Raw genomic sequence first — 12,817 nt, 5'->3', positions numbered from 1 at the left:
CTTTAACAGAAATACATATGTATATATATATAGTAGTACAACAACATATACATAATTGGTTATATATTTATTTTTGTTTTTTTAGTTGAAGGAAGACGAAAGATTCAACAACATAATGCATATATGTAGTATATTTGTGAAGTTAGTATCAGAAATATGAGTATTATGAAGTTGCATTGAATTCAAAGATGCTGAATTTAAATTTATTTTTAAATAGTATGTTACATATGTAAATATTTGTTCAGGCATTACAATTACGCATACAAACGCTTACACACTCATGCTTTAATTTACACATTCGCACACACACGCATAACATTATTTCACGAATGCATTTCCAGTCATGTACATATGTATGTCATTCCAGTCATGTATGTATGTACTTAATCAAAAGAAATATGCTTAAATTTACACATTCGCACACACACGCATAACATTATTTCACGAATGCATTTTGAGACATGTATGTATGTATATACTTAATTAAAAGAAATATCTCCGTTAATACAAATTCGTGGCATCAATGCATCCGTAGGGGATATAAATACGCTGACTTGTTGCTAGTATAATTGTAGTCGTACATAAATACATTACATACAAAAAAAAATTATGCCTACAGAATCTTTTTATAATATGCACAATTGTATAATAATAAATACACATATTTATGTATATGTATAGTTCTGCATTTGAATGTACATAATATACATAACTATTCTTTGCAAATATAAACAAGACAAAAACGCTTGCAAATGGATTACAGATTCATCGAGTTATGAATGTAAATATATACTAGATGACTAAGAATATATACGAGTACCTTCATACATATATCATATACATAGATACTACCTATTTAAACCTATAATCTGAATACATATATTTGAAAAATTTTACATACAATACGTTTCATATCTTTTTTGCTGCCATTCATTCAGTTATCAGTTATTCACTAGATTTTTTATGATCCGTTTTTGCATTTGTTAGGAAATTCAGGTCCTGCTCTTAAAGTGTATGATACGAATACAGCATCTTTTGGCGATCTTCTGATTTTAGTTTCTGGTGACATTGATTATGGTTATGTTCGCGGTATTGATGCGCCTGGATATCCGCAGATAGCGTTAATCTATCTTTAGAAATGGCATCACTATAATTTATATCGTTATCTGAATAAACTTTTTTAATGTCTACTGATATTGTTCTTGTAATTGGTAGTATCATTGTCTGATTTGTTGGTGTCATTGGTATTGGTTTTAGTTTTGTTGCAGTTAATGTTGTTTTGTTGGTATTTTTTCCTAATAGTATATTCGCTTGGGGCGATGTTGTCCTCGTCACAGGTAATGACTTGACTGCTATTGCAACATCCATCTTTGAATCGATCGATGAATCGTCGCTATTCGAGTAATTGGGTAAAAAATGTTGCGATTGCGGTTGTCGATTTGGGCCTAATTCATATTTTAGTGAAGCTTCTGGAGACAATTTAATATGGAATGCTCTTGTTCTTGATGTTGTTGTTGTTGCTCGTGATATTGGTGACATGGTGAAAATATATCGATTTCTCCTTCGTATCGTATCAAAATTGTGATCTAAGTTTGGTGCTGATAACGATGAGCAAATGGCCTGATGCTATACCCAGATCTGTTCTTTTCGATTATGCGATCGCAATCAAAGCCTTTGCTAGCACCAATCCTCCTCATCGGAATCGGAATGCCGTGTAAGTCCGCTCTTTGGCTTAAAACCATTAAGAACAGGAGATGGCAGAACACGACCCGTTCGGCCCATTGCTAACGCCTGTTCAAACGACAGCGGTGCTATATATTCCAGTCTAAAACAAAATTTAAAGTGCGGTCAATTGTTTTTTTATTTACTGTAAATTTTTATTTTTTAATAATATAATCAAATATTGTTACCTTTCTCTTTCCACTTCCCGTTCACGATCGCGCTCACGTTCGTACATCTCTCGCTCACGGTCTCGATACTCGTAACGCAGATCATATTCATGTAATCGATCTCGATTTCTTAAGCGTTCGCGATCATTTTCCCGTTCTCTTCTACTATAATACACGTCTCTTGGATCCCGCAATAGGTCACGGTGATGTGGCAGTGAGTGAACACTGTGAGGTGTTGAGTGATGCGTCTGTGATAAAAATAAAAATTGCAGTAATCGTATGTGGAGTATTCAGTTCTCGTATCACTGCTGCCGATCGATCAATCGATCGAATAGAACAATTAAATAATTCAAATAACAATATATAACAGCCATATTTTGTGCATATGGGGCACGAGATGACTTTTTATATTAGATTTAGGTTCCTCTTGTAATAGTGCTGTTGCTTCATACATAACAGACAGAAGGAGGCGTGGAAAACACCACAAAGTATATAAATTCCTGATCAGTATCAACAGCCAAGTCGATTTAGCACTGTCCGTCTTTCTTTCCGTCTGTATAAAAACGTCGATCTCAGAGACTTAAAGAACTAAAGACTTAGAATTGGGCATGTAGGCTATTGGATACAATACGCAGGTTTTTTTTTATTGAATCACTATTTCATATAGCTTACATATCGAGCCCTATTTGCAAAAATAACGTAAGTGCCATTTTTCCGAAAATTGTTTTTTGATGCAAATGTGTTCATAATTAAATTTGTATTGTATATATTTACGAAGATATTGACCTGTCAATTGTAACGTAAGCGACAAGCGGCATACGAAACACGACACTCGATTACTCAAAACTACTCTCTCCTGTAAAATTTGCTATTTGGCACTCACGTTATTTATGCAAATAGGGAAATGTTCTTGTGTTTTTTGAGATATCTCAACCAATCTGACAGAAATGCAGTAAATAATCAGGATATATAAGACCAATTTATCTTAAACATCCTGATTATTTATTGATTATTTACTATATATTTTTCAGGAACCGTAAATAATGATTATTATTATTTTTTCAAATAAAAAAAACACCAACTTATAATTTTTCTAGAACAAAATAAGTTACACTCAATCTTTATTATTTTATAATCCAAAAAAAAAACATCTTAGCAAGGTAAAAGTACGACGAAAGTCTAGACGCCCCAAAATTTCTGAAATCTAATTTTGTGACAAACGATATGTATCTTTATATTTCAGGCAGATCAAGTTTGTTTTTTTTTTGGATCGGACTACCATATCAAATAGCGCCAATAGGAAGAATCGGTCAAAAATCAAGTTTTAGTATGAAAAACTATTTTGTTTTATGAGATATCTCAACCAAACTGATACAATATGCATTTAACTTAGTTCTATATATCCTTGGTTCCTATCGGTCCACTGTATCATATAGCTGCCACAGGACTGATCAGTCGAAAATCAAGCTTAAGTATGGAAATTTTTTTAGTCTTTGAGATATCTTAAGCAAACTAAAAGAATGTACATATGTGTCGACTGATCATAGTTGTTCAACAAACGAAATAAAATAAATAAAAATAAGTTGTTGTTTTAAATCCAAACCAAAGTTGGTTCAAATCGGTTCACTTTATAATATAGCTGCCATAGGACCAATCGGAGTAGGCGAGCGTAGCGAGCAGGGGGCGGAGCCCCCTTTTTCATACTGAAACTTAAATTTCGCCCGATCGTTCATATGGCAGCTATATGATATTGTGAACCGATTTGAACCAACTTTGGTCAGGATATATAAAACCAAGTTAGATACTTATTGTATCAGATTAGTTAAGATATCTCATAAAACAAAAAATTTTTTCACAGTAGAACTTGATTTTCACTCGATTGGTCCTATGGCAGCTATATTATATAGTAAACTGATTTGAACCAACTTTGGTTTGGATTTAAAACAACAACTTATATTTATTTATTTTATTTCGTTTGTTGAACAACTATGATCAGTCGACACATATGTACATTCAATGGGCTCAGGGTATCAAAAATTACACACCCGAAACTATGAACAACTTTCGGTTTTCTTAAGTCACTGTGCTTATCACTGCAGACTACGTTATTAATGCCTCACTGAACTAATCATTGATTACGATGACTTGATTTACATTTATCAATTTCTAATTAATTTTAAATAAGTTGAATACAATAAACTTTAATATAATAAACTTATTTAAAATTAATTAGAAATTGATAAATTGGTAAATCGCACGTCGTAATCGTAATCGCTTGCAATCGATGTAGCGTGTGTCAAGAGTAGCCACAAACTACAACTTTGCTCAGCCTGCAATCTGGCAGCACCCATTTTCCTCTCTCACTCTCTCCCTCTTACGCAACAAATTTAAGCCTGCCAAAGGCAGCAGTGCGTGCGAAATTTGAAATAAAAGGCAATGTCTAATTTTATGAGATTCTTAAAGCGGAAAATGCTAAGTTTTTTTTACAACGATAATAAGCAGATACTTATTATATATATGTGTAAGGAATCAAAAATATTAATAATTAAAATTATTATTTTGCAGCTTTCAGTGCTCGGCAAAGATGCAAGAGTAGTGCTGCAAAATGATCGCTATTTCTCTCATGCAATTTCATACATAGCTATCAGCTTCTGCTGATTTTTGCCATGCAAAAATACATATTTATATATTAACACAATTATATTTTAATTAAATTGTATATTTGTATATACATAAATTATACATTAACATTTTCATTACATGATATCGATAATATTTTTGCTTATCGCTTAATTTTTATTTGGTACCCAAAAAAAAAATGGGTACTTATTCGTACTGTCTTTGTGAGCGCCTTGCATACAAACGTATACATGCTGTCTCGCCCGCACGTTTGATTTGCCATGCAAACGTAATTATTGAATTAAATGTGAACTCCGAAAGAACTTCTTTATTTATGGGTCAATCGCTTTGAAATTTTCAGGGTCGTTTAATACGCATACTTCTCAACTGATTGTTCAGTTAGGCAGTGCTATGTCAAATATTGCGCCTGTAAATCGTTTTTTTTGCAATTTGTGGGCGAAGGGGGCGTGGCATCAAAAATTGGAAACAAACTTGACCTGCGTATGGTATTCACAGACCTGCATTCCAAATTTGAAGTCTCTAGCACTTATAGTATTTGAGATCGACGCGTTCAAACAGACGGACAGCCGGACAGGGCTAGATCGACTCGGCTGTTGATCCTGATCAAGAATATATATACTTTATGGGGTCTGCCATCCCTCCTTCGGCCTGTTACATACATTCTGCCAAACACATTATACCCTTTTTTGCCCATTTTCAATGGGCTCAGGGTATAATAATAAGAATAAAAAATAATGATAAATCATGATTTTTTTTCGCTCAAAATAAAACGCAAGCAAACTGGGAGTCCCTTTACAAGGATAAATTACTGTACACTGCAGCAGGCCCCAAAACCTTTTTTGCCAAAAGGTCACTAACAAAATAGTAACATGAACTTGTGACAATCGATAACACTAGGCAACATCCCAAATCTGAACTTATCAAAACCCACTATTTTGGATAGAAGTGACAAAAAACAGTTTTTTTTTTAGAATTTTTTAAAATATGACTTTTTTTGTTAGCGGTTTAGAGGTGCGCCCACATTTGTCATCATTACTTGATAAAGCGAAACCAGAATTTCAAAAGCTTTCCATTTTATAAAAAATAATGAATATATCTATAATTTATTTATACACAGTCTAAGACTTAAAGTAGTAGTCTTAGAGCCATCAACTATTGAGTTATGGAAATTAAATTTTAATTTTTTTTTAAGCTATTTGTACGATTTTTTTACTTTAAAAATCGAGGAAAACTCGAAAAAAATTTCTCAACTATTAAATTTGTTTCTATGGTATATATATATAGCTATATAATTTATTTAAACAGTCTGTATATGACGATACTAGGTTTATTATTTGTAAGTTTGGTACAGATAACTTAAAAAATAAAAAAGTTTTCCTGCTAAAGCTTGCTTATTGACCTTTCTAATCGATCGTTCTTCACATCACAAGGAAATATCGAAAGCGACTTTTGGCGATAGTTTTTGCTATTTCTTGCTTCTAAAGTGTTTTTTTGTGTTGGCAATCACTTATATAACTATAAAAATATGCAATTGACTTAAATTTAAGTGACAATTATAAATTATATCAATTCATAAGCAGTTTCAAATTAACAATTGCTTGAGTTGACCGTTACTATGTAATATGTGGAAAATCCTTTTCACAGGTATTTTTGTATAAGTAAGATGTCTTAAAATATATTTATTTTTAATCATAGTCCCTGATTTTCTACCAAAATACTGACTATATGCTTATTTTTCCTTTTTATTCAATTAAATTGAAAAATGATTTGCATTAGCATATCTTTATCTAATATCAGATGAACAGCTCATTTTCAGTGATTGCTAAGCCGGTTAAGTCATTGCATGCCATTTCCTTGAAGGAAACAAGTCCTTCTGCTATTTTTGTTAGGAACTCTGCATGCTTCAGCTGTTTTTTTTTTTCTTTTTTTTATATTTACGTTGCCTTTATTATTAAATCTTCTTCTTCAAAGGAGACTTACAATAAGTTTATCAAATCTTATATTCAAAGCTGAACTAACAGTCATGTTGACTTAATATGAACTACGGTGCCCCAAGGGTTTATTGCTGGGCTGGAAGGTAGTTTCGTTTAAGGCGGGTTCGACTGCAAACCCGAATTATTCGCCGAGCAAGAGGATTTGTCGTGCTATCTCATTTTTTACGTATATTACGTTCAAATGTCTATGAATATTCTCGTTTCTAGCATACCATGGTGTCCCAGTGATAGTCCTCCAGATTTTTGATTGTGTTCGCTGGATGATATCAATATTGCTACTCCACGCGTTTCCCCACAGCTACGAGCCGTAGGTCCACACTGGTTCTATGGTGGAATTGTAAAGTAGGACCTTGTAGTCCAAGCTGAGAGGTGATCGGGGGTTCAAAAGCCAATAAAGATTATTGGCTTTCAGTTTCAGGCTTGCAGGCTGACGACGCCAGGTAAGACGCCTATGAACGCCTAGATGAACGCCTATCTTTGGCTTGTGGGAGTTGCGTATTAAACAGTGCTAACGGAGGACATGACTGCATGTTGAGAGTAAACGTGATGTGTTTACACTTTTGTTTATTTATTTAATACGTCAGTCGAGTAGCCATTTCTATACTACCGCCAAATGTTCAACTAGACGTGCTGTTGCTTGAATGGGGCATCTGGAGCGACTAAGGATTGCGGTGTCGTCGGCAAACGTGTTGTTGTTAGCCGCTCGTTTATGAGGATGTCCGCTGTGTATACTACGTAAAGTGTTGGTAACAATACACTTCCCTGAGGAACTCCAGCTTCTATAATATGATCATGAGGTACGATTCGAGAAGCTTATGAGTGTACACCGGGAGCGTCGTTTTGATTTTTTGCATGAGACCATTTAGCCACACTCGATCGAAGGCTCGATGTTCGGATGCTGTACGTATTTCTGATGTTATTCGGTTAACTTGCTCAATAGATCCATGCTTTTCTCGGAAGCCAAATTTATGTGTTGGGATTGTGTTATGTGCTTTAAGGTGAGGAATTATGCGCGTCAAGAGGCATTTTTCAAAAAAGCTTAGGCAATTGGTCTATACGGTGATGTTATTGTATGATTTCTTCAAGGTTTGGAAATCATTATAATGACCGATTTCTTCCATTTTTTGGGAAGTAGCGGAGTGTTGTAATCGCGTTGAAAAGTTGATAGATGAGGGAAATAGCACAGTTTGGAAGTTCCATGATCATTTTTTGAGTTATTAGATCGCAGCCTGGAGCTTTCTTTGGTTTCATCTGTTCTTTTATGACTTTTGCAATTTCATGTGGACGAAATTCAGGTGGTTCAGGTTCGCCAGGACTATGAGATGCGCAGGATGATAGTAAAAACGAACTGTTGCGGGATTTGGTTTTAATACATTATGTAGGTGAGCAGCAAATGTGTTAGCTTTGTCTTTGTCGCTACGGGCCCAGCAGCCTAAGGAGTTTCTTATAGGCGTTACCGTTTCGATCGGCGCACTTAGCGTAGGGTGAGCCCTCCCCAAAGTATACTTTGTACCGGTTGGTGATAATTGCTCTATGTAGCGGCGTTGGGCATCTGCTTCGTCTTGCTTTAAAGCTTTGCTGAGTCTGCGTGAAGCATCTTTAAAGCGTTGTTTTGTAGATCGCGACCGGTGAGACTGCCATTCAAGTCGCAATCGTCGCTTTTCCAGAACAAGTTGTTCTATTTGAAGATTAGTTTTGCGTTGATTGGTCTGCACATGCGCGTGTTGTGGAGTAGAGATTTCAGCTGCTGCAATAAGGACACATCTAGTAAATCAGCAGAGCAGTCGATGTCCGCTTCGATGTTGAGCTGCGGGGCAATATCGAGGTGAGAGCTAACGTATTTCTTGTACTTGAGCCAGTTGGTTCTGTGTGTTGTAAGTCTATTAGGATATTCCACATATTTCGGGGATTGGAGTGGATTTAATAACACGGGGGAGTGGTCGGATAAAAGATCCGAAAGTGTTTTTTGTCATAGCAAAATCTATTAAGTCTGGTTGTTTGTTAGGGTCTGCTGGCCAGTATGTAGGACTACCCGAGGAAACATAGTTGAGTTTGTTGCTTGGTTTTATGATTGCGTTGTATAACTGCCTTCCTTTTGTGCTTTTGCGAAAGCCCCAGTGCGGGTGTTTCGCATTGAAGTCTTCTGTTGTAAGGTGCGTCTCAGTGATTGTCGTAAAGGAATTGGGTAAGTTCAGAGAGAGAGTTCTTTGTTTGAGCGATTCAGACGTATTTTATTTGGCTCTTAAATTTTCATCCGTTTCTGTGAGTTAAAATACACCGTTTTTATATTTTTAGTTCTAAAATTGTGCATAAGTGAACAAGCTATCGACTTGCTTTGTAAATTGTAATCATTTGTGCATTGTGGTCCTAATACATAGCATTTTATTTTTGCTAAACTTAGTTCTGCAGTTTCCCTTAAATAATTACATTCTTGTGCGTGTGTTTGTGTATTTCGGCTTTTGCTTTACACCTCGCTCACACAAGTTTGTTGTTATTGTAAATACAGCGATTGTTTTTGTTTGTGTTTACATCTCCTTACCTCAGTTTCGGCTCTTCGCACTTCTTAATACATTTGTTTGTGTGTGTGTTCGCTGTTGCATTTCGTTTTTGGTTAGCAGCGCGCTCTCACAAGCAAATTGTTTTTGTGTTTTGCTCTCTTGTTTAGAGCTTCATTTGGGTGCCTCCCGCTCCATTTACGCGCGCAATTCTGCCTATTCTGACTCTTTATTTTATCTGTTTAACCCCTTTTGGAAAACTACACTACCAAGTGTGCTGATGATTCTAAGCAACCGAGTATTATTTATTGTTGATTGTGTGAGAATATCATGCATGCAAAGTGTGCTGGTCTTTCAGGTCGAGATTGTGATAAGTTCATTGCCGTTTCTAAAAAGGAATGTGGTACAGTAAAATGGTCTTGTCCAGTATGCATCGACAAACAAATTGATTTCTCAAGAATGTATAATTCTGTGAGAAACAATTTCTCAAAACTTAATAAAATGGCTAAGCTTCTTTCGAGTGATTTTGACTCTAGTTTGGAGTTGCTTAGCCAATATAAATTTAACTCACCATCTGATTCTCAATTTTTAGCAGCTCCCCCTAATATACCAGTTACTCAGCCTCCCGTGACTCCATTGGCATTTCGTCATTATGAAGACGCTTCGCCAACTTTGTCTTTATCGGCCTTTCCGTGTATTTTTAACCTATTCAATTCTCCTATACCTTCTGCAGGTGATTCTATCACTCAGACAACTGAATCAGCCCAAGTCATCGTGTCTTCGGTGCGGGCTGGATCTGGTCGGAAGGGTAGACCTCCTCGCACGGCAGCGCCTCACAATAGGACTGATAACGTAGCTGCCCCTACATCTGAGATCCCTATTTTAAATGTTGTTGCTCCTCGTAAGCAAGTATTTGTGTTTAGGTTATCCTCGGACACTACTTGTGAAAATGTAAAGGCATACATTTCTAGCAAAGTCGCTGCTAATGTCTCAATCACTAAATTTAATTTTGCTACGGCCCGTGAAGAAATAGCATCTTTTAAAATAAGTGTCCCTCACGACGCATTTACTGTCATTGGTGATCCAAAATTTTGGCCACCACATATGATTGTTCATGAGTTTAAGCCCAAAAGGCGTAGTGAATCCTTGCCTGTCTGTCTTACAGCCGGCAGCTTCAACGTACAGGAGCCCGCCAATACGACTTCAAAAAACTAGACCTGTGTATTTTCTGTATACATTATCAAAATGTTGGAGGCCTCCTTACTAAGCTCAAAAATCTATATTTGAGTAGTATGTCCTTTGATATAATTGCTTTGTCAGAAACTTGGTTAAATCCCACAGTATATGATAGAAGTTATGAAGTTATGTCAAATAATTATCTTTTATATAGAAATGATCGACCGACTCGAAGTGGTGGCGTACTTATTGCCACTAAATCGGCACTTCAGTCAGAACGCATTACTGTTAATGTGACTACTGATATTGAAATTGTTGGTGTCGAAGTAACTTATTCAATTCGATCTATTTTTATCACCTGCTCTTATACTCCTCCAAAAGCTTCTCCGGCAGTTTACTCGCAGCATTTTGCCTGTATTGCAGAAATTAATCTTCAAGTCAAAGATAACGACTTATTGTGCTGGGTGATTTTAATTTGCCTAAAATTACTTGGTAATTGTTCAGTAACACAAATTACCTTGTTCCCTTAAGCCAAGATCATTTTTTAGATATCAATAATAATAATACAATAATAAATCATAATGATCGATTTCTTAATCTGGTTTTTATTAATGATTTCACAAATACTGCCGTCTCTACGGCATCCCCATTAAGTATCCCTGAAGATTTACATCATCCTACTATAGAAATTTCTATCTCAATCTCTAAACCTATTAGTCCACATCTATTATGTCAGCAATCACTTCGTCGATGTTTTCGCAAGGGAAATTATTCATTGCTTAATGAACTTATCCTTGCTACCGACTGGTGCTTTTTAGAAAAAGCTACTGACATCGATATTGCCCTTAGTTCTTTCTATGAGACCCTAAATGCACTCTTGGATGTGTGCATTCCAAATTATGTTCCACCGTCTGGTTCTATAAAGCCTTCTTGGTTTACACCTAGACTTTCTTATTTAAAGAATTTTAAATCTAAATATTTTAAAAAATATGAGAAGTCTGGTTCAAGTCTTGACTGATCTAAGTACACAGTAGCCAAGTCGGACTTCGCCAATTTAAACTCGCTATGCTACGAGAATTACCTAACTCGATGCAAAAGACAGTTTTCCCGTGACTTTAAACAATTTTACAAATTTGTTAACATGAAGAGTAAATCCCCCAGTTTACCTTCCTCTTTTTTTCAGTGCTTGCATTTGCTGCTACATAGCAGCAATTTCAATTCTCTATTGCTGCTCTGCTTTGTAGCACAGAACGTCGGAGTACAGAGTAATAGCATAAGCAAAAAATGTGCGGCTGACTATATGCGCAAGCATCGACAGCGAGATGCGAGCTGAGCGAACGAAAATAATTTTGTGCTTATGCGACAGAGCATATGCATTCTTTATCTCTTTCCTTCTGTTGATGCTCTCGTTGCTGCTTCGTAGTCGCTCTTTGTAGTTGCTCTGCAGCTCTGTATTTTGCCGTTTACCACCCAAAGGCTTCGTTTTCTAAATCTTCCTTCTTTAATTAATCGTACGAAAAATCTTGGTGTTGTTTTTCTTCACAAATTGATTATTAGCGAGATCGATTCTATTTCCCTTCTGGCCCGCTTCACCATTTCGGTCCCCCGCAGGTCTACTAGGAATTTTAAGACGTGGCGGCGCTGCTGAGGAAATTGATTTTTTAGGGCCAGATTTTAAAGCATTAGCGAAAGATATTCCGTTGATAGTGTTTGCTGGACCAAATGAGGACCTAGCTGCTTTGGCGAAAAAGACGTCAGGTGTAGTTTGGGATGCTATATCGAACCATATCGAAAGCAGCGTGCAGTACGTCCTGGTATGCCCATATTCCTGGCAGTTTGAGCATTGGAATGGACCATTCCGTTCGTGTGGTTCCTCAACAGTGATCCGGTGCACTTCATTTTTCTTTGGAGCTTTACTATCTGGCTCCAGCTCAACTTTAAAGAGAGGTTGCGGTATGCTTAAAATATTTGTGACTCTCTTAGCGAGAAAGCCCTTATCTTTTAAAGCACTTGCAACCGCGGAAGGGGTTACATCCGGTTCAATACCTTTAAGTACATCCTACAGGCCCTTGCTGCTTTTTAGTTGGTAAGTGTAGAAGTTTTTCTTAGCTTCATTTACATACTTGGAGATTTTCCGGAAATGCTCCTCGTCTTTTGATTGAAGCTTGATTTCGTGAATATTCCCTTTAATTAAAGGAACGACATGAAAATTGTTGTTTCCAACGAGATCAACAATCTTGTTCACCAATGCGTTGGATATCTTCTCCCGAATGTATATAGGTGAAGGCTTTAGTTTCTTTGGTCCATTTCCAGCTTCGGTAGGCTGGTCGTTGACAGTATTAGCCGGCGGTGCAAATCTATTGTTGGTGCAGCAGTTTGGTTTCGTCGGAGACATAGCTAAAGTAGGCGTTATTTTTGGCCAAAGAGAGTCGCCGCTCGTCTTGCTCGCGCTGATTTTGGCTCGGGTATCGTAGTGATTCATCGAAGTTAACATTTGCTCATTTCAAATTCTATTTGATTTTTATATTAGTTTAATTACACTTTCAAAACTAAATTGATGTTCCTGCGCATCGCAATAGGGGGCTCTTGGCCTAGTTTCAGATTTTTACCGCACTTCGGAGCG

The 12,817-nt window shown here is 36.4% G+C and overlaps 1 protein-coding gene across 2 annotated transcripts in view; it reads right to left on the bottom strand.

The window, feature by feature from the left end:
- Positions 1–753: 753 nt before the first annotated feature.
- The window catches only part of LOC117794244 (voltage-dependent calcium channel type A subunit alpha-1), a 189,000-nt gene continuing 176,936 nt past the window's right edge, over positions 754–12,817 (bottom strand). For both annotated transcript variants that reach the window (XM_034634825.1, XM_034634826.1), the window contains 2 exons: positions 1,911–2,137; positions 754–1,825 (listed from right to left, as the gene is read on the bottom strand). In XM_034634825.1, the coding sequence (XP_034490716.1) occupies positions 1,678–1,825; positions 1,911–2,137 (375 nt within the window). In that variant the 3' untranslated portion in view covers positions 754–1,677. The remainder of the gene's footprint in view (positions 1,826–1,910; positions 2,138–12,817) is intronic.

This window comes from Drosophila innubila, chromosome X (genome assembly GCF_004354385.1).
Source record: "Drosophila innubila isolate TH190305 chromosome X, UK_Dinn_1.0, whole genome shotgun sequence".
Taxonomy (NCBI): Eukaryota; Metazoa; Arthropoda; class Insecta; order Diptera; family Drosophilidae; genus Drosophila; species Drosophila innubila.
This window is presented reverse-complemented; position numbering and strand designations above follow the sequence as displayed.